Source organism: Lipophrys pholis (assembly GCF_963383615.2).
Source record: "Lipophrys pholis genome assembly, chromosome: 2".
In the NCBI taxonomy this organism is placed as follows: Eukaryota; Metazoa; Chordata; class Actinopteri; order Blenniiformes; family Blenniidae; genus Lipophrys; species Lipophrys pholis.
Genome location: NC_137636.1, coordinates 38,352,396 through 38,376,957, shown reverse-complemented (window position 1 = coordinate 38,376,957; position 24,562 = coordinate 38,352,396). Strand labels below are relative to the sequence as shown.

Sequence of the window (24,562 nt, the reverse complement as noted above, 5' to 3'; positions counted from 1 at the left end):
AGTTATTATTATTATCATCATCATCATCATCATCATCATTATTATTATTATTATTGCTGTTGTTGTTGTTGTTGTTGTTGTTACCCCTCCATGACTCCTCCAGAACCTTTTATGTGCCCATCCCCCCCCCCCCCCCACACACACACACACTTTATTTCAAATGTTCCTATTAATTTGATTGAATAATTTCCTTTTCCATGTTTTTTTTATTCCCTGAAAGAACGACAAGTCCCGAAATGTGAGTGTGTGAACAGATTTAGGTCTACATAGACACACTCACACACACACACACACACACACACACACCACACACACACACACACACACACCACACACACACAGATCCTGGTGACTCCTCGCTCATTAGTTGTTAGCACCTCGTGTCTTCATCAACACGTTTGATACAACGAAGTCTGAGAGTCAGTCTGGAAAGTGAGGATGAGTAAGTGGAACCCCACCACCCACCCTCCACCCCCCCCCCCCCCCCCCCCCCATCAACCCCATCACCTCCCTCTCCCCCATTACTCAATCCATCATCCTTATTACCCCCATCACCACCCCTCCTCTTCTTGATGTGGTTGACTGAAGGGGTTTTAGTGACGATCCGGCTGCAGAACCAACTGACCGGGATGAGGAGGGGGTGGAGGAAGGAGGGAGGGAGGACGGGGTGGAGGAGGTACAGTTGTGAGGAGGGAGTGGAGGAGGTACTGGGATTGGTTGCTGAATGTTGCTGCTGCTGCACATTGTTGCTGCTGCATGTTGCTGCTGCGTGTTGCTACTAAACGCTGCATGTTGCTTCTGTACATTGATGCATTGCTGCTTCTGCATGTTGCTGCTGCACGTTGCTGCTGCTGCACGTTACTGCTGCTGCATGTTGCTGCTGCTACATGTTGCTGCTGCACATTGCAGCTGCTGCCCATTGCTGCTGCACGTTGCTGCTGCTACACATTGCTGCTGCTGCATTTTGCTGCTGCATGTTGCTGCTGCACGTTGCTGCTGCTGCACGTTACTGCTGCTGCATGTTGCTGCTGCTACATGTTGCTGCTGCACATTGCAGCTGCTGCCCATTGCTGCTGCACGTTGCTGCTGCTACACATTGCTGCTGCTGCATGTTGCTGCTGCATGTTGCTGCTGCACGTTGCTGCTGCTACACATTGCTGCTGCTGCTGCACGTTGTTGCTGCTACATGTTGCTGCTGCATGTTGCTGCTGCACGTTGCTGCTGCTACACATTGCTGCTGCTGCTGCACGTTGTTGCTGCTGCATGTTGCTGCTGCACGTTGCTGCTGCTACACATTGCTGCTGCTGCTGCACGTTGTTGCTGCTGCATGTTGCTGCTGCACGTTGCTGCTGCTACACATTGCTGCTGCTGCTGCATGTTGCTGCTGCTACATGTTGCTGCTGCATGTTGCTGCTGCACGTTGCTGCTGCTACACATTGCTGCTGCTGCTGCACGTTGTTGCTGCTGCATGTTGCTGCTGCACGTTGCTGCTGCTACACATTGCTGCTGCTACACATTGCTGCTGCTGCTGCATGTTGCTGCTGCACGTTGTTGCTGCTGCATGTTGCTGCTGCACGTTGCTGCTGCTACACATTGCTGCTGCTGCTGCTGCATGTTGCTGCTGCACGTTGCTGCTGCGACACATTGCTGCTGCTGCTGCTGCTGCACGTTGTTGCTGCACTTTGCTGCAATTGCCAGCGCTTGTTGACACGCTGCCCTTCTACAGCTCCGTTCACACTGCAGATCTAGACGCTCGTTCTCATTTTAACCTCGACCTCCATCAGACTGCAGTGCGAACGTGACGGACACCGGAGCTAGAGCATTCGCAGGAGAAGGGGTGACGTCACGCCGAGCACGTTGTTTGAAGTAAAAATGGACGCCACACCAGTCAGCACCAAGGTTGCCAGATCTGACTCACTATTTCAGCCCAAAGACAACATGGAACCTCACACCTCAATGGAGACCAGATCTCCTTCATGTCCAAACCAGGAAACTATTATATGTGTAGTAAAGATGAGGTCAGAGAGAGAGTTTGGCTGCAGGTTAGAGGAGGAACACCCAAGTGGGTTGGTTGATGACGAGGCACATTCATGAACTGATCCTTCAGACGTTGACGGAAGTTGAAAGATTTCAGATACAAGTCCGATTTGCTTCCACAGATGATGGTTTGGTCACAGAACAGATGAGGAACGAGTCACAGGAATCTGGAATCCTGTCTGAACAGCAGGGATCAGTTTGATTGATCCGCTCGGGACTTCTAGTTTGTTCTACTTTTGAGTTTTTAAAAATCATCTGGGAAGGAACGTGATGACGGCTCCGCCGCCCAGTTAGACATCTGATGTTTCATCTGAAGTGTGAATGTTGACATACATGAATATTAAGATGTCCCCCCCCCCCCCCCCCCCCCACTCCCCCGCAGTGCCTTTCCGAGAGGCTCCAGCCTACTCCAAGCGCCGGCGGGGTCCGTCGTCCGGCTCAGGAAACGGCCAGTCCCCGTCCTCGCTGTCGGCCCGCGGGTCCTGCTGCGCTCCAACAGCGACAACAACCTGACGGTCAGCGCCTCCTACCTGCAGCAAGCAGCACGGCTCCCCCGGCGAGCTGGGGCCGCCCCCCGCCCCCGCAGCACGCCCAGCCCCTCCCCCCCCTGCAGCCTGGCTGCTCAGCACTGCCCCGCAGCCTGTCCCCCCAGCTGCTGCAGCAGATGCCCAGCGGCAGCCCCAATGGCAACGTGGTGGTCCGGACCATGGGGAGGGGGGCCAGGAGCCGCTCCCCCTCCCTCGAGCCGGCTGGGGGAGGACGTCCGGCGGGCCGCGCCCTCGCAGCGTCACCCCAGGTTAGATCACTCTACTCTCCACCTCCTCCCCTACTCACCACCTCCTCCCCCCACTCTCCACCTCCTCACCACCTCCTCCCCCCACTCTCCACCTCCTCCCCCACTCTCTACCTCCTCCCCTTCTCACCACCTCCTCCCCTACTCTCCACCTCCTCACCACCTCCTCCCCCACTCTCCACCTCCTCACCACCTCCTCCCCCACTCTCCACCTCCTCCCCCACTCTCTACCTCCTCCCCTTCTCACCACCTCCTCCCCTACTCTCCACCTCCTCCCCCACTCACCACCTCCTCCCCCACTCTCCACCTCCTCCCCTTCTCACCACCTCCTCCCCCACTCACCACTTCCTCCCCCACTCACCACCTCCTCCCCAACTCACCACCTCCTCCCCCACTTGCCTTACTCTCCCCCACTCACCACCTCCTCCCCCACTCACCACCTCCTCCCCCACTTGCCATACTCTCCCCCACTCACCACCTCCTCCGCCACTCACCACCTCCTCCCCCACTTGCCATACTCTCCCCCACTCACCACCTCCTCCCCCACTTGCCATACTCTCCCCCACTCACCATCTCCTCCCCTTCTCTCCACCTCCTCCCCTTCTCACCACCTCCTCCCCCACTCTCCACCTCCTCCCCTTCTCACCACCTCCTCCCCCACTCTCCACCTCCTCCCCTTCTCACCACCTCCTCCCCCACTCTCCACCTCCTCCTTCAATTTTGTTTATACCCGTGTCTTTACTGGTCCATACCAGACTAAAGCGGTCTATACTCGTCTTTACAGGTCTAAGCTGGTCTAAGGTGATGGTCCGTGAATATAGTCTTGTTGTATATTGTATTCTAGTGTACACTGGTCTATACTGGTCTAGGCTAGTCTATACTGGTCCATACTGGTGTATACTGGTCTAGACTAGTCTATACTGATCAATACTGGTCTATACTGGTCCACACTGGTCCATATTGGTCTATTCTGTTCCATACTGGTCTATACTGGTCTAAACTGGTCCATACTGGTCTACATTGGTCCATTTTGGTCCATACTGGTCTATACTGGTCCATACGGGTCTATACTGATCAATACTGGTCCATGCTGGTTCATACTGGTCCATACTGGTCTGTACTGGTCCATACTGGTCTGTGCTGGTCCATAATGGTCTATACTGGTCTATGGCAGTCTATACTGGCCAAATGCTAGTCTATACTTTCTTTACCCAAGTCTATTCTGGTCTTCAGTTATTTAAAACAGTGTTTGATGGTCTGATGTAGGTCTACATTTGTTCATGCTGGTCTGATCCGATGCTGGTCTGTACTGGTTTATGTTGGTTCATGTTGGTGTTTGTTGCCGTGTTGTGGTCTAATGAAGACTAGAATATATCCATGTGGTCTATAATGGTCTATACAAGGCTGATGGTGGTTTGATACTGGTTTCCTCTTTAATCCGGAGCTTCGTGTTCTTCAGCGTAACATTAGATTCATTGACAAAATAATGGCAGCACATGGTGTGTGTGTGTGTGTGTGTGTGTGTGTGTGTGTGTGTGTGTGTGTGTGTGTGTGTGTGTGTGTGTGTGTGTGTGTGTGTGTGTGTGTGTGTGTGTGTGTGTGTCCCTCCTTAGTCAGTCCAGCCAGACAGACAACACGAGCCAGAACATTAGGACCAGTGGTCAGGGCCTGGAGGAGGACCTGGACCTGTGAGCTGGATCAGAGTCTGTCGCTTGTTTAACATCTCAAACTGGTTTTTCAATTCAGTTCTGCAAACGTCATTTATCCCACAAGGGGAAATTAATTTTTCTTCCCAGTGAACATTCCTGCATTCAGTCAGCAGCATAAAGAAATAATCAGCCTGTCAAGGAGAGAGATTTCAACATGGGACCGAGGGAGCAGCCCTCTTCTAGCTGGATTAAACCAGATCACATCCAATATAAAGCATATATGGTAAAAACAAGACAATCTAAAGATAATGAAAACACTACTAAAACACAATAAATGGTGTGGTCTGCCTTTGGGAGCTTAATATCAGAGGGAAGGAAGGACTTGAGCGATGAGTTTTTCTTTGAGACACATCATAGTGAGAGAATCCATCTGAAAGAACCTCGGCTGTTTTTGTTTTTCTTAAAAAAATATGAAGCAATTTCTGCCTCATGACGAGTTAAAATCCCAAACTGACTGAAACCAGCGTCATCAGAAATATCTACTAATATAGTCTGTTGATTAGACCACAAGAACCAGAGTGAAGCTGGATGAAGCTTCTTCCTCCTCCTGCTCCTCCTCCTCTTCCGCCTCCTCCTGTTCCTCCTACTCCTCCTGCTCCTCTTCCTCCTCCTGCTCATCCTGCTCCTCCTCCTCTTCCGCCTCCTCCTGTTCCTCCTACTCCTCCTGCTCCTCTTCCTCCTCCTGCTCATCCTGCTCATCCTCTTCTTCCTCCTCCTCCTGCTTCTCCTTTTCCTCCTCCTCTTCCACCTCCTCCTGCTCGTGCTCCTCCTGCTCCCCATCCTCTTCCTCCTCCTGCTCCTCCTGCTCCTCTTGTTTCTTGGCAGATGGAAACACTACCCACACCCTTCAGCCGAGCAGCCCGATGTGGAGGAGACAAGAGGATGTGAGGATGAGGAGCAGAGTAGAGGAGGAGAAGGAGGAGAGAATAAAAGCTCAGAATGAGGGGGTTTGCTATGAAGGTGGAGGAGATGCAGTGGAGGGAATACAACTGATGGAGGAGATGAAAGAAGGGGAAGAGCACCGGGGGACGACAGTTCTCTTTGCTTCACTGAACATCAGCATTGTGTCTCCTGTCTGTCTGCCTGCAGCCTGGGGGGGACTCAATAGTGCCGACTGGTGGCCTGGCAGGTGAACTACATTGTTTCCAGAACAGTTCTAACAGTGTTTGGTGAGGCGAGTCCCTCAGCCGAGCTCCAGATCGCAGGAACAGATACAGTGTTTGATAATCAATTATTTCAATAATGAGGTTGATTATCTGACCAAGCAGCCCAAGGAGCTGAGCTCATATAAATAGATCCGTGCAACAGTCCCAACCTGGACGTCATCCCTCCGTCGGTCCATAGATATGGGTCTGTCTCTCAAACACTTGTCGAGTCTCTCCCGCTTTGCTGATCCTGTTTCATCTCACACCCACTGCTACTCTGAACTGGTCTGTAGTTCATCTCTGCTCAGCCTGGACCCTGGATCTGATCCACTATGGTCGACCATGGTCTCTATGCTCCTGGATCTGATCCACTGTGGTAGACCATGGTCTCTATGGTCCTGGATCTGATCCACTGTGGTCGACCATGGTCTCTATGGTCCTGGATCTGATCCACTGTGGTAGACCATGGTCTCTATGGTCCTGGATCTGATCCACTGTGGTAGACCATGGTCTCTATGGTCCTGGATCAGTTGCTGTTCCTGTGCGGCCATGATTAGTTCCTCTGTGTCTGTTCACCTTCTTCCAGTAGTTCAGGGGTCTGCAGCGTACGGCTCTGGAGCCACTTGTGGCTCTTTGGCCCCTCACTAGTGGCTCCCTGAACTTTTCCAAAATGTTTATATAACATTTTATCTTGTTTTCGTTTTATTCATGCACACATTAATTTCCATAATGATTTTTAACTCTAGGCTAAAATTTGCTTCAAAAAAGGCAAAACTAAAATGGGTGTAAATAACTACAACCATGAGGAATGGGGCAAAAAGCTGCTAAAACAGCTGGATGGATGGATGGATGGATGGATGGATGGATGGATGGATGGATGGATAGATGGATGGATGGATGGATTTGAGTCCAACTCAGGAATGAAAAGACCAAAGAAAAGAGAGGAAGAGACGATCTGTGAATGAAAAGAGTGAAAAGTCCTGTGTGTGGGTGCGTGTGTGTGTGTGTGTGTGTGTGTGTGTGTGTGTGTGTGTGTGTGTGTGTGTGTGTGTGTGTGTGTGTGTGTGTGTGTGTGTGTGTGTGTGTGTGTGTGTGTGTGTGTGTGTGTGTGTGTGTGTGTGTGTCTGGACAGGCTCGACCTTTACTTTCTGTTTTCCACACACACTCAGGAAGAACATGTAGACTGAACAGAAACACACTTCCTTCTCATCACATCCTCCTCCTCTTCCTCTTCCTTCTCTTCCATCTCCTCCTCTTCCTCCTCCTCCTCCTTCTCTTCCATCTCCTCCTCTTCCTTCTCCTCCTCCTCCTCTTCACCCACAGCCCCTCCTGCTGCTTCATCTTCTTCAACTTCTCTCATCTTCCTCACCCTCTGCTCTCCCCACCCACCTCCTGTTCCCTCTTGATCCTGCTCATTTGTTGGAATGCCTCTCTCTCTCTCTCTCTCTCTCTCTCTCTCTCTCTCTCTCTCTCTCTCTCTCTCTCTCTCTCTCTCTCTCTCTCTCTCTCTCTCTCTCTCTCTCTCTCTCTCTCTCTCTCTCTCTCTCACACACACACACACACACACAGTGACAGCTGTCACTCAACTGGCGGTTGCCATGGCAGCAGCTGGTCGTGTGAAATGTCCGATGAGGACGACCGGCGGCGGTTCGTCTGTGGAGGAGCTTCAGTCTGATGAATATTTCACTGCTCATGTTTCCGCTGAGCTGAGATCTGATGGAGGATCACTGGAGAACCAATGAACAAGTGAATGAACAGACAGATGGAGGGAGCGAACAAACGAAGGAGAAAAGCAGAGAACAGAATGAATGTATGAACAAAGAGAAAGTCCAATAACTGATAAACCAGATGAAGCTTTGAATGAACGTAAACATGCAACAAGCCAACAAACAAGTCACTGAACAAACCAGAAAGAAAACTTGACCAACAGAAGAATAGAACAATGGAGGACTGAACAAACAAGAAACCAATGGATGGACAGAAGCACTAACAGAAATGAAGAGGTCAAGAATGGACCATGAAAGGACGTGAAGAAAAAACAAAGGAAACGATGAACAACTGAAGGAGAGAATGAACAAACGAAGAGCAAACCCTAAGAAATGAATGAACACATGAATCAAAGAACAATGGATGAAGGAGCAAAAGAAGAAATGACTGAACAAACAAGGGGTTGAGGACTGAACAGAAGATCAAACACAGAAAGAAAACTGGAAGCAACCAGCCGACAAACGCATGAAGAGAACAGAACTGAAGGTTTTTCTTGGGTGCAGCTCACATCCTCACCTCCACTCTTCATCCCACAAACGCATCAATCAGTAAAAGTAACTGTAACTGTAACTACGCTGTATGGCCAAAAGTATTCCCTGACCGACCTTCACTCTGAGTGACTCCCGTTCCTAAAGCAGAGGATTTATTCTGACGGGGCTCCAGCGTTAAGCTATAAGAGCTTCAGCAGTCTTTAACCATTTGTGAGGTCCGACCCTGATGATCGAGACGTTCTAAACATTCTAGCTGTTCTAGCTAATCTGGATGTTCTGGGAGTTCTAGATGTTCTAGATGTTCTAGATGTTCTAGATGTTCTAGAGTCCAGTGGCGGTGAGCTTCACACCACAGCATTCGACGCTTTGCATTGTTCTTGGTGACATAACGCTTAGACGCAGCTGCTCGGCTGAGGAACCCCTCCGTGAAGCTCTATGCTGTTCTGGAGCTCATCTGAAGGTCACCTGATGTTTGTTCTGGAGCTCATCTGAAGGTCACCTGATGTTTGTTCTGGAGCTCATCTGAAGGTCAGCTGTAGTTTGTTCTGGAGCTCATCTGAAGGTCAGCTGTAGTTTGTTCCGGAGCTCATCTGAAGGTCACCTGATGTTTGTTCTGGAGCTCATCTGAAGGTCACCTGATGTTTGTTCTGGAGCTCATCTGAAGGTCACCTGTAGTTTGTTCTGGAGCTCATCTGAAGGTCACCTGTAGTTTGTTCTGGAGCTCATCTGAAGGTCACCTGACGTTTGACGTCTGAAGCTACTCACTCTGCAGAAGGTTCACCTCTGACCTCTGAACTTGCTCTGAGGGTTTTCGTGGCTGAGTTGCTGTGGTTCCACTTCCACTTCGTTATGGTTCTACTAGCAGTTGATTGATTGATATTTATTAATCAGGTGGTATCCTGTCACTACACCACGCTGGAACTCGCTGAGCTCCTGAGAGCCACACATTCTTTCACTGATGTTTGTAGGAACGAGGTTATTGATCTGATACATCTGGAAGTGATTGGAAAACCTGGAATCAATGATCAAGCTGAGCAAATATTTCTATCAATAGAGAGCTGTGTTGAGTGAGTAAGGTAGCGCAGTTCAAGGGAAGATTGAAGTGTTCATTCCAACCTTTTGATCTGTATGTAGTTTGGTTTAGTTTAGTTTAGTTTAGTTTAGTTTAGTTTAGTTTAGTTTGTGGTTCGGTTTGGTTACCATTGTGTTTTGGTTTAGTTCAGTTTGGTCTGGTCTGGTCTGGTTCAGATGTGCTTTTGGTTCAGTTTGTGTTCAGTTAGTGTTTGTGTTCAGTTAGTGGTTGTGTTCAGTTAGTGTTTGTGTTCAGTTTGTGGTTGTGTTCAGTTAGTGGTTGTGTTCAGTTAGTGTTTGTGTTCAGTTAGTGGTTGTGTTCAGTTAGTGGTTGTGTTCAGTTTGTGGTTGTGTTTAGTTCGTGGTTGTGTTCAGTTAGTGGTTGTGTTCAGTTAGTGGTTGTGTTCAGTTAGTGGTTGTTTTCAGCTTGTGGTTGTGTTCAGTTCGTGGTTGTGTTCAGTTAGTGTTTGTGTTCAGTTCGTGGTTGTGTTCAGTTAGTGTTTGTGTTCAGTTAGTGGTTGTGTTCAGTTCGTGGTTGTGTTCAGTTTGTGGTTGTGTTCATTTAGTGGTTGTGTTCAGTTCGTGGTTGTCTTCAGTTTGTGGTTCAGTTTGTGGTTGTGTTCAGTTTGTGGTTGTGTTCATTTAGTGGTTGTGTTCAGTTCGTGGTTGTGTTCAGTTTGTGGTTGTGTTTAGTTAGTGGTTGTGTTCAGTTTGTGGTTGTGTTCAGTTAGTGGTCGTGTTCAGTTCGTGGTTGTGTTCAGTTAGTGGTTGTGTTCAGTTTGTGGTTGTGTTCAGTTCGTGGTTGTGTTCAGTTTGTGGTTCAGTTTGTGGTTGTGTTTAGTTAGTGGTTGTGTTCAGTTCGTGGTTGTGTTCAGTTTGTGGTTGTGTTCAGTTCGTGGTTGTGTTCAGTTTGTGGTTGTCTTCAGTTTGTGGTTCAGTTTGTGGTTGTGTTTAGTTAGTGGTTGTGTTCAGTTAGTGTTTGTGTTCAGTTAGTGTTTGTGTTCAGTTAGTGGTTGTGTTCAGTTTGTGGTTGTGTTTAGTTCATGGTTATGTTCAGTTCGTGGTTGTGTTCAGTTCGTGGTTGTGTTCAGTTCGTGGTTGTGTTCAATTTGTGGTTGTGTTTAGTTAGTGGTTGTGTTCAGTTGGTGTTTGTGTTCAGTTGGTGGTTGTGTTCAGTTAGTGGTTGTGTTCAGTTGGTGGTTGTGTTCAGTTGGTGGTTGTGTTCAGTTTGTGGTTGTGTTCAGTTAGTGGTTGTGTTCAGTTAGTGTTTGTGTTCAGTTAGTGTTTGTGTTCAGTTTGTGGTTGTGTTTAGTTCATGGTTATGTTCAGTTCATGGTTGTGTTCAGTTCGTGGTTGTGTTCAGTTAGTGGTTGTGTTCAGTTCGTGGTTGTGTTCAGTTAGTGGTTGTGTTCAGTTGGTGGTTGTGTTCAGTTGGTGGTTGTGTTCAGTTCATGGTTGTGTTCAGTTGGTGGTTGTGTTCAGTTAGTGTTTGTGTTCAGTTAGTGGTTGTGTTCAGTTTGTGGTTGTGTTTAGTTCATGGTTATGTTCAGTTCGTGGTTGTGTTCAGTTCGTGGTTGTGTTCAGTTAGTGGTTGTGTTCAGTTCGTGGTTGTGTTCAATTTGTGGTTGTGTTTAGTTAGTGGTTGTGTTCAGTTGGTGGTTGTGTTCAGTTGGTGGTTGTGTTCAGTTAGTGGTTGTGTTCAGTTGGTGGTTGTGTTCAGTTAGTGGTTGTGTTCAGTTAGTGTTTGTGTTCAGTTTGTGGTTGTGTTTAGTTCATGGTTATGTTCAGTTCGTGGTTGTGTTCAGTTCGTGGTTGTGTTCAGTTCGTGGTTGTGTTCAGTTAGTGGTTGTGTTCAGTTGGTGGTTGTGTTCAGTTCATGGTTGTGTTCAGTTGGTGGTTGTGTTCAGTTAGTGTTTGTGTTCAGTTAGTGGTTGTGTTCAGTTTGTGGTTGTGTTTAGTTCATGGTTATGTTCAGTTCGTGGTTGTGTTCAGTTCGTGGTTGTGTTCAGTTAGTGGTTGTGTTCAGTTCGTGGTTGTGTTCAGTTTGTGGTTGTGTTTAGTTAGTGGTTGTGTTCAGTTCGTGGTTGTGTTCGGTTAGTGGTTGTGTTCAGTTTGTGGTTGTGTTCATTTAGTGGTTGTGTTCAGTTCGTGGTTGTGTTTAGTTAGTGGTTCAGTTTGTGGTTGTGTTTAGTTGGTGTTTGTGTTCAGTTCGTGGTTGTGTTCAGTTGGTGGTTGTGTTCAGTTGGTGGTTGTGTTCAGTTAGTGGTTGTGTTCAGTTTGTGGTTGTGTTCATTTGGCAGTTGTCTTCAGTTTGTGGTTCAGTTGGTGGTTGTGTTCAGTTGTTGGTTGTGTTCAGTTTGTGGTTGTGTTTAGTTAGTGGTTGTGTTCAGTTAGTGTTTGTGTTCAGTTAGTGGTTGTGTTCAGTTGGTGTTTGTGTTCAGTTCGTGGTTGTGTTCAGTTGGTGGTTGTGTTCAGTTGGTGGTTGTGTTCAGTTAGTGGTTGTGTTCAGTTTGTGGTTGTGTTCATTTGGCAGTTGTCTTCAGTTTGTGGTTCAGTTGGTGGTTGTGTTCAGTTGTTGGTTGTGTTCAGTTTGTGGTTGTGTTTAGTTAGTGGTTGTGTTCAGTTAGTGTTTGTGTTCAGTTAGTGGTTGTGTTCAGTTCGTGGTTGTGTTCAGTTGGTGGTTGTGTTCAGTTAGTGGTTGTGTTCAGTTTGTGGTTGTGTTCAGTTCGTGGTTGTGTTCAGTTCGTGGTTGTGTTCAGTTGGTGGTTGTGTTCAGTTCATGGTTGTGTTCAGTTTGTGGTTGTGTTCAGTTGGTTGTTGTGTTCAGTTGGTGGTTGTGTTCAGTTGGTGGTTGTGTTTAGTTCATGGTTATGTTCAGTTCGTGGTTGTGTTCAGTTAGTGGTTGTGTTCAGTTCGTGGTTGTGTTCAGTGTGTGGTTGTGTTTAGTTAGTGGTTGTGTTCAGTTAGTGGTTGTGTTCAGTTGGTGGTTGTGTTCAGTTCATGGTTGTGTTCAGTTTGTGGTTGTGTTCAGTTGGTTGTTGTGTTCAGTTGGTGGTTGTGTTCAGTTAGTGGTTGTGTTCAGTTAGTGGTTGTGTTAAGTTTGTGGTTGTGTTCATTTGGCAGTTGTCTTCAGTTTGTGATTCAGTTTGTGGTTGTGTTCAGTTGTTGGTTGTGTTCAGTTTGTGGTTGTGTTCAGTTCGTGGTTGTGTTCAGTTTGTGGTTGTGTTTAGTTAGTGGTTGTGTTCAGTTTGTGGTTGTGTTTAGTTAGTGGTTGTGTTCAGTTGGTGGTTGTGTTCAGTTAGTGTTTGTGTTCAGTTAGTGGTTGTGTTCAGTTGGTGGTTGTGTTTAGTTCATGGTTATGTTCAGTTTGTGGTTGGTGTTCAGTTCGTGGTTGTGTTCAGTTAGTGGTTGTGTTCAGTTTGTGGTTGTGTTCAGTTAGTGGTTGTGTTCAGTTGGTGGTTGTGTTCAGTTAGTGTTTGTGTTCAGTTGGTGGTTGTGTTTAGTTCATGGTTATGTTCAGTTGGTGGTTGTGTTCAGTTAGTGGTTGTGTTCAGTTCGTGGTTGTGTTCAGTTGGTGGTTGTGTTCAGTTCGTGGTTGTGTTCAGTTGGTGGTTGTGTTCAGTTAGTGGTTGTGTTCAGTTGGTGGTTCTGTTCAGTTGGTGGTTGTGTTCAGTTAGTGGTTGTGTTCAGTTGGTGGTTGTGTTCAGTTAGTGGTTGTGTTCATTTAGCGGTTGTCTTCAGTTTGTGGTTCAGTTTGTGGTTGTGTTCAGTTGGTGGTTGTGTTCAGTTTGTGGTTGTGTTCAGTTAGTGGTTGTGTTCAGTTGGTGGTTGTGTTCAGTGTGTGGTTGTGTTCAGGCAGACTGATCCAGGTCATTCAGAGATAAGAGCCCACAGAGTCGTGACCTGATCCTTCAGCAGCCTCGTTTCCACGGCAGCAGCTTGGATTCACTCTGACTGCTTCACTGGGAAAATGTCTTCTACTGGTGAAGAGTTCCAGGTGAAAGTGCAGCAGTGTCTGGAAGTGTTGGTGAGAGGAGTGTTCACCCCAACCTTTACAAGCTCAGCTGCACATTGATGTGAGATAAACAAGTTTTAATCCAAATCAAAAAAAAGTCCAAAGGTGGGATCAGTACATATCCAGACATTCAGACCAAAACTCAAAGCCAGTACCAGAGGCAACACAGTAGTGGGAAACCCAGTAGCTGGAATATTACAATCCAGTACCAGAGGAAGAGGTACAATTTAGTTGAAGAGCAGCGAGATCAAAGTTCAAATGTAGAGAAAATTTGATGAAACAAAATTTCTAATTCATGAATCAAAATGTCGTTTTAATAACTTAGAATCGGTAAAATAACGAGATGAAACATGAAATAGTGACGGAGTGACTCCAGGGGATCGTTCTGCTTTTAACTCTTCACTTTTAACCGTCCATCCCTCTGTTGTCCACCGCTTATCTGGAGCCGGTGGTCCTCCTCTCTCCTCTCTCTCTCTCTCTCTTTCTCCTCTCTCTCTCTCTCTCTCTCTCTTTCTCCTCTCTCTCTCTTTCTCCTCTCTCTCTCTCTTTCTCTCTCTCTCTCTCTCTCTCTCTCTCTCTCTTTCTCCTCTCTCTCTCTCTTTCTCCTATCTCTCTCTCTCTCTCTCTTTCTCCTCTCTCTCTCTCTTTCTCCTCTCTCTCTCTCTCTCTTTCTCCTCTCTCTCTCTCTCTTTCTCCTCTCTCTCTCTCTCTCTTTCTCTCTCTCTCTCTCTCTTTCTCTCTCTTTCTCCTCTCTCTCTCTCTCTTTCTCCTCTCTCTCTGTCCCACTCTCCTCTCTCTCTCTCTCTTTCTCCTCTCTCTCTGTCCCACTCTCCTCTCCTCTCTCTCTCCTCCTCTCTCTTGCTCTCCTCTCCTCTCCCCCCTCCCCCTCACCTTTCTTTTTCTCTCCCTCCTCTCTCTCTCTTGCTCTCCTCTCCCCCCTCCCCCTCTCCTCTCTTTTTCTCTCCCTCCTCTCTCTCTCTTGCTCTCCTCTCCCCCCTCCCCCTCTCCTCTCTTTTTCTCTCCCTCCTCTCTCCTCACTTTCTCTCTCCTCTCTCGCTCTTGCTCCCCCCCCTCCCCCTCTCCTCTCTTTTTCTCTCTCTCCTCTCTCTCTCTTGCTCTCCTCACTTTCTCTCTCCTCACTTTCTCTCTCCTCACTTTCTCTCTCCTCTCTCGCTCTTGCTCTCCCCCTCCCTCTCCTCTCTTTTTCTCTCTCTCTTGCTCTCCTCTCCCCCCTCCCCCTCTCCTCTCTTCTCTTGCCCCCCCCCCCCCTCTCCTCAGTGTCTCAGGTGATCATCCAATAATAGCTCTCACATTATGCACAGCTGGTATTAATCAATGCTGTCTAATTAGCACCTCAAAGCCACCTGGGCGGCGGCCCCAGAGCATCATGGGAAACCGATCTGATGGTTCCTGCTGGTCTGGTACATCCTGGTTCTCAATCTGATGCTCCCTGTGCAGCTGGTTGATGGTTGATGAAGCTCCCCATGTTGGCAGCAGTGGCGGAGCGTCAGGGCCTGAAGGCTTCTCTGCAGGCCTCAGGAAAAGATGCTGATCATATTTTGTCCATGAATACTTCTTAAATAATCCCAAACTGTCTGTCTGCTTCCTCTCAGAGCTTCTCTCCTGGCTGCTGCTTCCAGACTCAACTTCCATATTAAAGCTTTTAACCAATCACAGTTCAGCCATCACCTGTTGCCGGGTAAAGAAATCTGCCTGAGGCCTTCACTTTCAGTTCTGCAGGCGTCTGCAGTGTAAAACAAGCGTTGGTCACGCTGCTGCTTCAACCAATCACATTTCGATATTGACGACTCAGGACCTTCTGGAAGGCCGAGGGTGACGTCAGCATATTCAAGCCCTCCGATTGGCTCGTCAGAGAGTTCACTCTCCAGCTGGCTGACTGCATCTGGAGCAGCTGCATGAACAAAAATTATTATCATAGTATTATGAAACTAACAACAGTGACAACTAGTGGACCAATATGGAAACTACATCGTTTTCAAAATGTCACAATCAGAAACGAAAATGTAGAAATGAGTTTCCCTTGAAACATTGTGGTGTAAAAGAGGCAGGAGGCTAGTCTGGCAGCAATGAGGCAGCGAGCGGTCCCATTGTCCAAAACTCTGAACACTTTGGTTTTGAATTTTTTTTCTTTTTTTTTCTTAGTTTTTGTCTTTTTCGCTTGGTGGTTTGGCGGCTGGACTAGAGTCAGTTGAGGGCCGGTTCTAGTCCCCGGGCCTGGTGTTTGACACCTCTAAGGTTTGATGCGAATGTTTGTGGTTATGAGTGTGTGGTTCTATGTGTGTGGCTCTGAGTGTGTGGTTCTGAGTGTGGTTCTGAGTGTGTGGTTCTGTGTGTGTGATTCTTAGTGTGGAGTTCAGAGTGTGGGGCTCTGAGTGTGTAGTTCTGAGTGTGTGGTTCTGTGTGTGGTTCTATGTGTGTGGTTCTGAGTGTGTGGTTCTGAGTGTGGTTCTATGTGTGTGGTTCTGAGTGTGTGGTTCTGAGTGTGGAGTTCAGAGTGTGTGGTTCTGAGTGTGATGTTCTATGTGTGTGGTTCTGAGTGTGGTTCTATGTGTGTTGTTCATGCGTGTAGTTCTGAGTGTGTGGTTCTATGTGTGTAGTTCTGAGTGTGTGGTTCTATGTGTGTGGTTCTGTGTGTGTGTGGTTTTGAGTGTGTGGTTCTGGGTTTGTGGTTCCATGTGTGTGGTTCTAAGTGTGCGGTTATTAGTGTGTGGTTCTCTGTGTGTGGTTCTGAGTGTGTGTGTGATTCTTAGTGTGTGGTTCTGTGTATGTGGTTCTGAGCGTGTAGTTCTGAGTGTGCTCTCCCTCAGAAACTCTCAGTTGGTTCTGAATGAGGTCAGATCTCAAAAGACCTGGAAGGTTTGAGGAGGAGCAGACTCCAGGACAAGGTGACCCATTTACTGGGAGAAACCATTTCAATCCTCTCTCTCTGTCTCTGTCTCTGTCTCTCCCCCTCTCTCTCCCTGTTCTTCTCTCTTTACCTCCTCTCTCTCTCTCTCTCTCTCTCTCTCTCTCTCTCTCTCTCTCTCTCTCTCTGAAACTTTGATAAGATGTAAAGTTCCATAAATCCTATTTATAAGTCAGGTTGGATTGTGTGGTGACTGTAGTTCTGCAGTTTGACCACCAGGAGGAGCTCCATCCCTGCTCAGAGCCGGAGAAGCACTGAGCTCCTCCTCCTGTTTGCCTCTGTAGTGTCTCTCTGTGGTCTCTGAATGTTTCTGCTCTATTACCCACAAGCCTTTGCAACTCTGTGGGTCAAATGATGATGATGATGATGATGATGATGATGATGATGATGATGATGATGATGATGATGATGTGATTATGAAGACCCATCTTCATGTTGGAAGACAATATGTCCATCCTGACTTCCTGTGTTGGTTCCGTCCAGACTTGCAGTGTTGGTTCCGTCTTTACTTCCTGTGTTGGTTCCCTCCTGACGTGCTGTGTTGGTTCCCTCCTGACGTGCTGTGTTGGTTCCGTCCTGACTTGCTGTGTTGGTTCCCTCCTGACGTGCTGTGTTGGTTCTGTCCTGACTTCCTGTGTTGGTTCCGTCTTTACTTCCTGTGTTGGTTCCCTCCTGACTTCCTGTGTTGGTTCCGTACTGACTTGCTGTGTTGGTTCCCTCCTGATTTGCTGTGTTGGTTCCGTCCTGACTTCCTGTGTTGGTTCCGTCTTTACTTCCTGTGTTGGTTCCCTCCTGACTTCCTGTGTTGGTTCCGTACTGACTTGCTGTGTTGGTTCCCTCCTGACTTGCTGTGTTGGTTCCGTCCTGACGTGCTGTGTTGGTTCCCTCCTGACGTGCTGTGTTGGTTCCGTCCTGACTTGCTGTGTTGGTTCCCTCCTGACGTGCTGTGTTGGTTCCCTCCTGACATGCTGTGTTGGTTCCGTCCTGACTTGCTGTGTTGGTTCCGTCTTGACTTGCTGTGTTGGTTCCCTCCTGACTTCCTGTGTTGGTTCCCTCCTGACTTACTGTGTTGGTTCCCTCCTGACGTGCTGTGTTGGTTCCCTCCTGACTTGCTGTGTTGGTTCCCTCCTGACGTGCTGTGTTGGTTCCGTCCTGACTTGCTGTGTTGGTTCCCTCCTGACGTGCTGTGTTGGTTCTGTCCTGACTTCCTGTGTTGGTTCCGTCTTTACTTCCTGTGTTGGTTCCCTCCTGACTTCCTGTGTTGGTTTCGTACTGACTTGCTGTGTTGGTTCCCTCCTGATTTGCTGTGTTGGTTCCGTCCGACTTCCTGTGTTGGTTCCGTCTTTACTTCCTGTGTTGGTTCCCTCCTGACTTCCTGTGTTGGTTCCGTACTGACTTGCTGTGATGGTTCCCTCCTGACTTGCTGTGTTGGTTCCCTCCTGACATGCTGTGTTGGTTCCGTCCTGACGTGCTGTGTTGGTTTCGTCCTGACGTGCTGTGTTGGTTCCCTCCTGACGTGCTGTGTTGGTTCCATCCTGACGTGCTGTGTTGGTTCCGTCCTGACTTGCTGTGTTGGTTCCGTCCTGACGTGCTGTGTTGGTTCCCTCCTGACGTGCTGTGTTGGTTCCGTCCTGACTTGCTGTGTTGGTTCCCTCCTGACGTGCTGTGTTGGTTCTGTCCTGACTTCCTGTGTTGGTTCCGTCTTTACTTCCTGTGTTGGTTCCGTCCTGACTTGCTGTGTTGGTTCCGTCTTGACTTGCTGTGTTGGTTCCCTCCTGACTTCCTGTGTTGGTTCCCTCCTGACTTGCTGTGTTGGTTCCCTCCTGACTTCCTGTGTTGGTTTCGTACTGACTTGCTGTGTTGGTTCCCTCCTGATTTGCTGTGTTGGTTCCGTCCGACTTCCTGTGTTGGTTCCGTCTTTACTTCCTGTGTTGGTTCCCTCCTGACTTCCTGTGTTGGTTCCGTACTGACTTGCTGTGATGGTTCCCTCCTGACTTGCTGTGTTGGTTCCGTCCTGACGTACTGTGTTGGTTCCCTCCTGACGTGCTGTGTTGGTTCCGTCCTGACTTGCTGTGTTGGTTCCCTCCTGACGTGCTGTGTTGGTTCCCTCCTGACGTGCTGTGTTGGTTCTGTCTTGACTTGCTGTGTTGGTTCCGTCCTGACTTGCTGTGTTGGTTCCGTCTTGACTTGCTGTGTTGGTTCCCTCCTGACTTCCTGTGTTGGTTCCCTCCTGACTTGCTGTGTTGGTTCCCTCCTGACGTGCTGTGTTGGTTCCCTCCTGACTTGCTGTGTTGGTTCCGTCCTGACGTGCTGTGTTGGTTCCCTCCTGACGTGCTGTGTTGGTTCCGTCCTGACGTGCTGTGTTGGTTCCGTTCTGACTTGCTGTGTTGGTTCCCTCCTGACGTGCTGTGTTGGTTCCCTCCTGACGTGCTGTGTTGGTTCTGTCCCGACTTGCTGTGTTGGTTCCGTTCTGACTTGCTGTGTTGGTTTCGTCCTGACGTGCTGTGTTGGTTCCCTCCTGACGTGCTGTGTTGGTTCCGTCCTGACGTGCAGTGTTGGTTCCGTCCTGACTTGCTGTGTTGGTTCCGTCCTGACTTGCTGTGTTGGTTCCCTCCTGACTTGCTGTGTTGGTTCCGTCCTGACTTGCTGTGTTGGTTCCCTCCTGACGTGCTGTGTTGGTTTCGTCCTGACTTGCTGTGTTGGTTCCATCCTGACTTGCTGTGTTGGTTCCATCCTGACGTGCTGTGTTGGTTCCGTCCTGACTTGCTGTGTTGGTTCCATCCTGACGTGCAGTGTTGGTTCCGTCCTGACTTGCTGTGTTGGTTCCATCCTGACGTGCTGTGTTGGTTTCGTCCTGACTTGCTGTGTTGGTTCCATCCTGACGTGCTGTGTTGGTTCCATCCTGACGTGCAGTGTTGGTTCCGTCCTGACTTGCTGTGTTGGTTCCCTCCTGACGTGCTGTGTTGGTTTCGTCCTGACTTGCTGTGTTGGTTCCATCCTGACTTGCTGTGTTGGTTCCGTCCTGACGTGCTGTGTTGGTTTCGTCCTGACTTGTTGTGTTGGTTCCGTCCTGACTTGTTGTGTTGGTTCCGTCCTGACTTGCTGTGTTGGTTCCGTCCTGACGTGCTGTGTTGGTTCCGTCCTGACGTGCTGTGTTGGTTCCGTCCTGACTTGTTGTGTTGGTTCCGTCCTGACTTGCTGTGTTGGTTCCGTCCTGACGTGCTGTGTTGGTTCCATCCTGACGTGCTGTGTTGGTTCCGTCCTGACTTGCTGTGTTGGTTCCGTCCTGACGTGCTGTGTTGGTTCCATCCTGACTTGTTGTGTTGGTTCCGTCCTGACTTGCTGTGTTGGTTCCGTCCTGACGTGCTGTGTTGGTTTCGTCCTGACTTGTTGTGTTGGTTCCGTCCTGACTTGTTGTGTTGGTTCCATCCTGACTTGCTGTGTTGGTTCCCTCCTGACTTGCTGTGTTGGTTCCCTCCTGACGTGCTGTGTTGGTTCCGTCCTGACGTGCTGTGTTGGTTCCCTAGTGACGTGCTGTGTTGGTTCCGTCCTGACGTGCTGTGTTGGTTCCCTCCTGACGTGCTGTGTTGGTTCCGTCCTGACGTGCTGTGTTGGTTCCGTCCTGACGTGCTGTGTTGGTTCCGTTCTGACTTGCTGTGTTGGTTCCCTCCTGACGTGCTGTGTTGGTTCCGTCCTGACGTGCTGTGTTGGTTCCCTCCTGACGTGCTGTGTTGGTTCCGTCCTGACTTGCTGTGTTGGTTCCCTCCTGACGTGCTGTGTTGGTTCTGTCCTGACTTCCTGTGTTGGTTCCGTCTTTACTTCCTGTGTTGGTTCCCTCCTGACTTCCTGTGTTGGTTTCGTACTGACTTGCTGTGTTGGTTCCCTCCTGATTTGCTGTGTTGGTTCCGTCCGACTTCCTGTGTTGGTTCCGTCTTTACTTCCTGTGTTGGTTCCCTCCTGACTTCCTGTGTTGGTTCCGTACTGACTTGCTGTGATGGTTCCCTCCTGACTTGCTGTGTTGGTTCCGTCCTGACGTACTGTGTTGGTTCCCTCCTGACGTGCTGTGTTGGTTCCGTCCTGACTTGCTGTGTTGGTTCCCTCCTGACGTGCTGTGTTGGTTCCCTCCTGACGTGCTGTGTTGGTTCTGTCTTGACTTGCTGTGTTGGTTCCGTCCTGACTTGCTGTGTTGGTTCCGTCTTGACTTGCTGTGTTGGTTCCCTCCTGACTTCCTGTGTTGGTTCCCTCCTGACTTGCTGTGTTGGTTCCCTCCTGACGTGCTGTGTTGGTTCCCTCCTGACTTGCTGTGTTGGTTCCGTCCTGACGTGCTGTGTTGGTTCCCTCCTGACGTGCTGTGTTGGTTCCGTCCTGACGTGCTGTGTTGGTTCCGTTCTGACTTGCTGTGTTGGTTCCCTCCTGACGTGCTGTGTTGGTTCCCTCCTGACGTGCTGTGTTGGTTCTGTCCTGACTTGCTGTGTTGGTTCCGTCCTGACTTGCTGTGTTGGTTTCGTCCTGACGTGCTGTGTTGGTTCCCTCCTGACGTGCTGTGTTGGTTCCGTCCTGACGTGCAGTGTTGGTTCCGTCCTGACTTGCTGTGTTGGTTCCGTCCTGACTTGCTGTGTTGGTTCCCTCCTGACTTGCTGTGTTGGTTCCGTCCTGACTTGCTGTGTTGGTTCCCTCCTGACGTGCTGTGTTGGTTTCGTCCTGACTTGCTGTGTTGGTTCCATCCTGACTTGCTGTGTTGGTTCCATCCTGACGTGCTGTGTTGGTTCCGTCCTGACTTGCTGTGTTGGTTCCATCCTGACGTGCAGTGTTGGTTCCGTCCTGACTTGCTGTGTTGGTTCCATCCTGACGTGCTGTGTTGGTTTCGTCCTGACTTGCTGTGTTGGTTCCATCCTGACGTGCTGTGTTGGTTCCATCCTGACGTGCAGTGTTGGTTCCGTCCTGACTTGCTGTGTTGGTTCCCTCCTGACGTGCTGTGTTGGTTTCGTCCTGACTTGCTGTGTTGGTTCCATCCTGACTTGCTGTGTTGGTTCCGTCCTGACCTGCTGTGTTGGTTTCGTCCTGACTTGTTGTGTTGGTTCCATCCTGACTTGTTGTGTTGGTTCCGTCCTGACTTGCTGTGTTGGTTCCGTCCTGACGTGCTGTGTTGGTTCCGTCCTGACGTGCTGTGTTGGTTCCGTCCTGACTTGTTGTGTTGGTTCCGTCCTGACTTGCTGTGTTGGTTCCGTCCTGACGTGCTGTGTTGGTTCCATCCTGACTTGCTGTGTTGGTTCCGTCCTGACTTGCTGTGTTGGTTCCGTCCTGACGTGCTGTGTTGGTTCCGTCCTGACTTGTTGTGTTGGTTCCGTCCTGACTTGCTGTGTTGGTTCCGTCCTGACGTGCTGTGTTGGTTTCGTCCTGACTTGTTGTGTTGGTTCCGTCCTGACTTGTTGTGTTGGTTCCATCCTGACTTGCTGTGTTGGTTCCGTCCTGACGTGCTGTGTTGGTTCCATCCTGACTTGCTGTGTTGGTTCCGTCCTGACGTGCTGTGTTGGTTCCGTCCTGACGTGCTGTGTTGGTTTCGTCCTGACTTGTTGTGTTGCTTCCGTCCTGACTTGTTGTGTTGGTTCCGTCCTGACTTGCTGTGTTGGTTCCGTCCTGACGTGCTGTGTTGGTTCCGTCCTGACTTGTTGTGTTGGTTCCCTCCTGACTTGTTGTGTTGGTTCCGTCCTGACTTGTTGTGTTGGTTCCGTCCTGACGTGCTGTGTTGGTTCCGTCCTGACGTGCTGTGTTGGTTCCATCCTGACTTGCTGTGTTGGTTCCGTCCTGACGTGCTGTGTTGGTTCCGTCCTGACGTGCTGTGTTGGTTTCGTCCTGACTTGTTGTGTTGGTTCCGTCCTGACTTGCTGTGTTGGTTCCGTCCTGACGTGCTGTGTTGGTTTCGTCCTGACTTGTTGTGTTGGTTCCGTCCTGACGTGCTGTGTTGGTTTCGTCCTGACTTGTTGTGTTGGTTCCGTCCTGACTTGCTGTGTTGGTTCCGTCCTGACGTGCTGTGTTGGTTTCGTCCTGACTTGTTGTGTTGGTTCCGTCCTGACTTGTTGTGTTGGTTCCATCCTGACTTGTTGTGTTGGTTCCGTCCTGACTTGTTGTGTTGGTTCCCTCCTGACTTGCTGTGTTGGTTCCCTCCTGACGTGCTGTGTTGGTTCCCTCCTGACTTGCTGTGTTGGTTCCGTCCTGACGTGCTGTGTTGGTTCCCTCCTGACGTGCTGTGTTGGTTCCCTCCTGACGTGCTGTGTTGGTTCCGTCCTGACTTGCTGTGTTGGTTCCCTCCTGACTTCCTGTGTTGGTTCCGTACTGACTTGTTGTGTTGGTTCCGTCCTGACTTGTTGTGTTGGTTCCGTCCTGACTTGCTGTGTTGGTTCCGTCCTGACGTGCTGTGTTGGTTCCGTCCTGACGTGCTGTGTTGGTTCCCTCCTGACGTGCTGTGTTGGTTCCCTCCTGACTTGCTGTGTTGGTTCCGTCCTGACGTGCTGTGTTGGTTCCCTCCTGACGTGCTGTGTTGGTTCCCTCCTGACGTGCTGTGTTGGTTCCGTCCTGACTTGCTGTGTTGGTTCCCTCCTGACTTCCTGTGTTGGTTCCGTACTGACTTGTTGTGTTGGTTCCGTCCTGACTTGTTGTGTTGGTTCCGTCCTGACTTGCTGTGTTGGTTCCGTCCTGACGTGCTGTGTTGGTTCCGTCCTGACGTGCTGTGTGTGCTCTGTGTTCAGCTCCAGCGGTCATGGCGATGTGCGCGGCCCCAGGAGGAAGCTGTACAGCGCTGTTCCAGGGAGGCACTTCGTGGTCGTCCGTCCTCACACCCCGCAGGCCGAGGGAGAGATCAACCTCTACAAGGGCGACAGGGTCAAAGGTGAGATTCACCTGGTTTCTCAGGGTCGACCTCGATGTTGAGATTCACCACACTGTTCCTCTGGTTACCTTGGCCATATAGCATTAGCATTAATCGCTACAGCGGCTCACTGCGACAACACAAAGTACTTTTAAATATAGTTTAGAAAACATCAGTAATACTTTCTCTGTCCACTGAGCAGCAGTGTTGAGTCTGTTCTTACTCACTACACTAGGGGTGTCCAGTCCCAGTCCCAGTCCCAGTCCCAGTCCCAGTCCCAGTCCCAGTCCCAGTCCCAGGACCCTGTCCTGCATGTTTTAGCTGTCTCGCTGCTTCAGCATACTTCAGGTGTGCTGCAACTGGGAGGAGCTAAACCCTGCAGGACAGGGGCTCTGGAGGACGGAGGTTGGACACCATCTGCTGGTATAAAGTGGCATTATGGGGCTAATCAGGCTGAGGCTAGCTGCTTAGCTTGTCAGCGTGTTAGCTGGTTAGCCGGTTAGCTTGTCAGCTGGTTAGCATGTTCGCTGGTTAGCTGTTTGCTGCAATATTCTGTTCACACTTTTTAAGTTGTTTTTGCACAAAAAATATTCTTTCTTTTTTTTTTTATATGACTAATATCATCAGGTGTGGATGTTTTTTATTTGTCCTGATTTTTCTGGATGTGAATTTTCTGCTTGGAGGTTTTGGATCAGTTCCATCTTTCTCTGCTTCCGCCCTCTATGTTGATGCATTGCCGCTCAAAGAGCAAGAAAAAGTCAAAAATCACCCAGAGTGAGAAGATTCCCTCGTCAGTGAACAAGTTTTAGCTTCATTACAAACTTCCAGGAGCTGAAATCTAAACATTATAAAACGAAGAGCTCTGATTGGCTGCTGCTTCGGTTCTTCAGATTGAGCTCAGAGTGATGAGGGGAAAGACTCTGGGAGGAAACTGAGCTGAGCAGGAGGCTTCGGTCTCTGCTGGTCTTGTCATGTTGTGGATTATTTTTTCCATCTGATTGTTGTTATTAAAAGTGTTTAACATTATTTTTGAGGACACAAACTGACATTCTCCCCCCCCCCACACCGTACAGTCCTGAGCATCGGAGAGGGGGGGTTCTGGGAGGGCAGCGCCCGCGGCCAGGTGGGCTGGTTTCCAGCCGACTGTGTGGAGGAGATCCTGGCCAAGGCCACCGAGGAGAGGAGCTGTAAGTGGACCCCCGGGGGGGCGGCATGCTGGTCCATGTATGTAGGACATCACCCACTTTATGTGTGTGTGTGTGTGTGTGTGTGTGTGTGTGTGTGTGTGTGTGTGTGTGTGTGTGTGTGTGATGGCACGTGGCCCCTCCTGCCCCCGCTGGCGGAGCTGCATTAAGCCGAACCTCATGGCTGCTCAGTCAGCTGAGCTCCGACGTCCTCTGGTCCTGGATAATGAAGACATCACTCCGTCCTCACATTCACTCCAGAGGGAGGAGCAGGAGGAGGGGGGTGGAGCAGGAGGAGGGGGAGGAGGAGGGGGAGGAAGAGGAGGAGGAGCAGGAGGAGGGGGAGGAGGAGGAGCAGGAGTAGGAGTAGGAGTAGGATGGGGAGGAAGAGGAGGAGGAGGAGGAGGAGCAGGAGGAGGGGGAGGAGGAGGAGCAGGAGTAGGAGTAGGAGTAGGATGGGGAGGAAGAGGAGGAGCAGGAGGAGGAGCAGGAGGAGCAGGAGGAGGGGGAGGAGGAGGAGCAGGAGTAGGAGTAGGAGGGGGAGGAAGAGGAGGAGCAG

The 24,562-nt window shown here is 49.7% G+C and overlaps 1 protein-coding gene across 1 annotated transcript in view; it reads left to right on the top strand.

The window, feature by feature from the left end:
• shank2a (SH3 and multiple ankyrin repeat domains 2a) overlaps positions 1-24,562 on the top strand; it is a gene marked incomplete at its 5' end in the record, with an annotated part of 142,634 nt that overhangs the window by 66,160 nt on the left and 51,912 nt on the right. Inside the window, 6 exon segments of the mRNA XM_080458524.1 lie at positions 2,420-2,506; positions 2,509-2,564; positions 2,567-2,779; positions 2,781-2,833; positions 22,701-22,840; positions 23,893-24,006. Of these exon segments, the coding sequence (XP_080314650.1) occupies positions 2,420-2,506; positions 2,509-2,564; positions 2,567-2,779; positions 2,781-2,833; positions 22,701-22,840; positions 23,893-24,006 (663 nt within the window).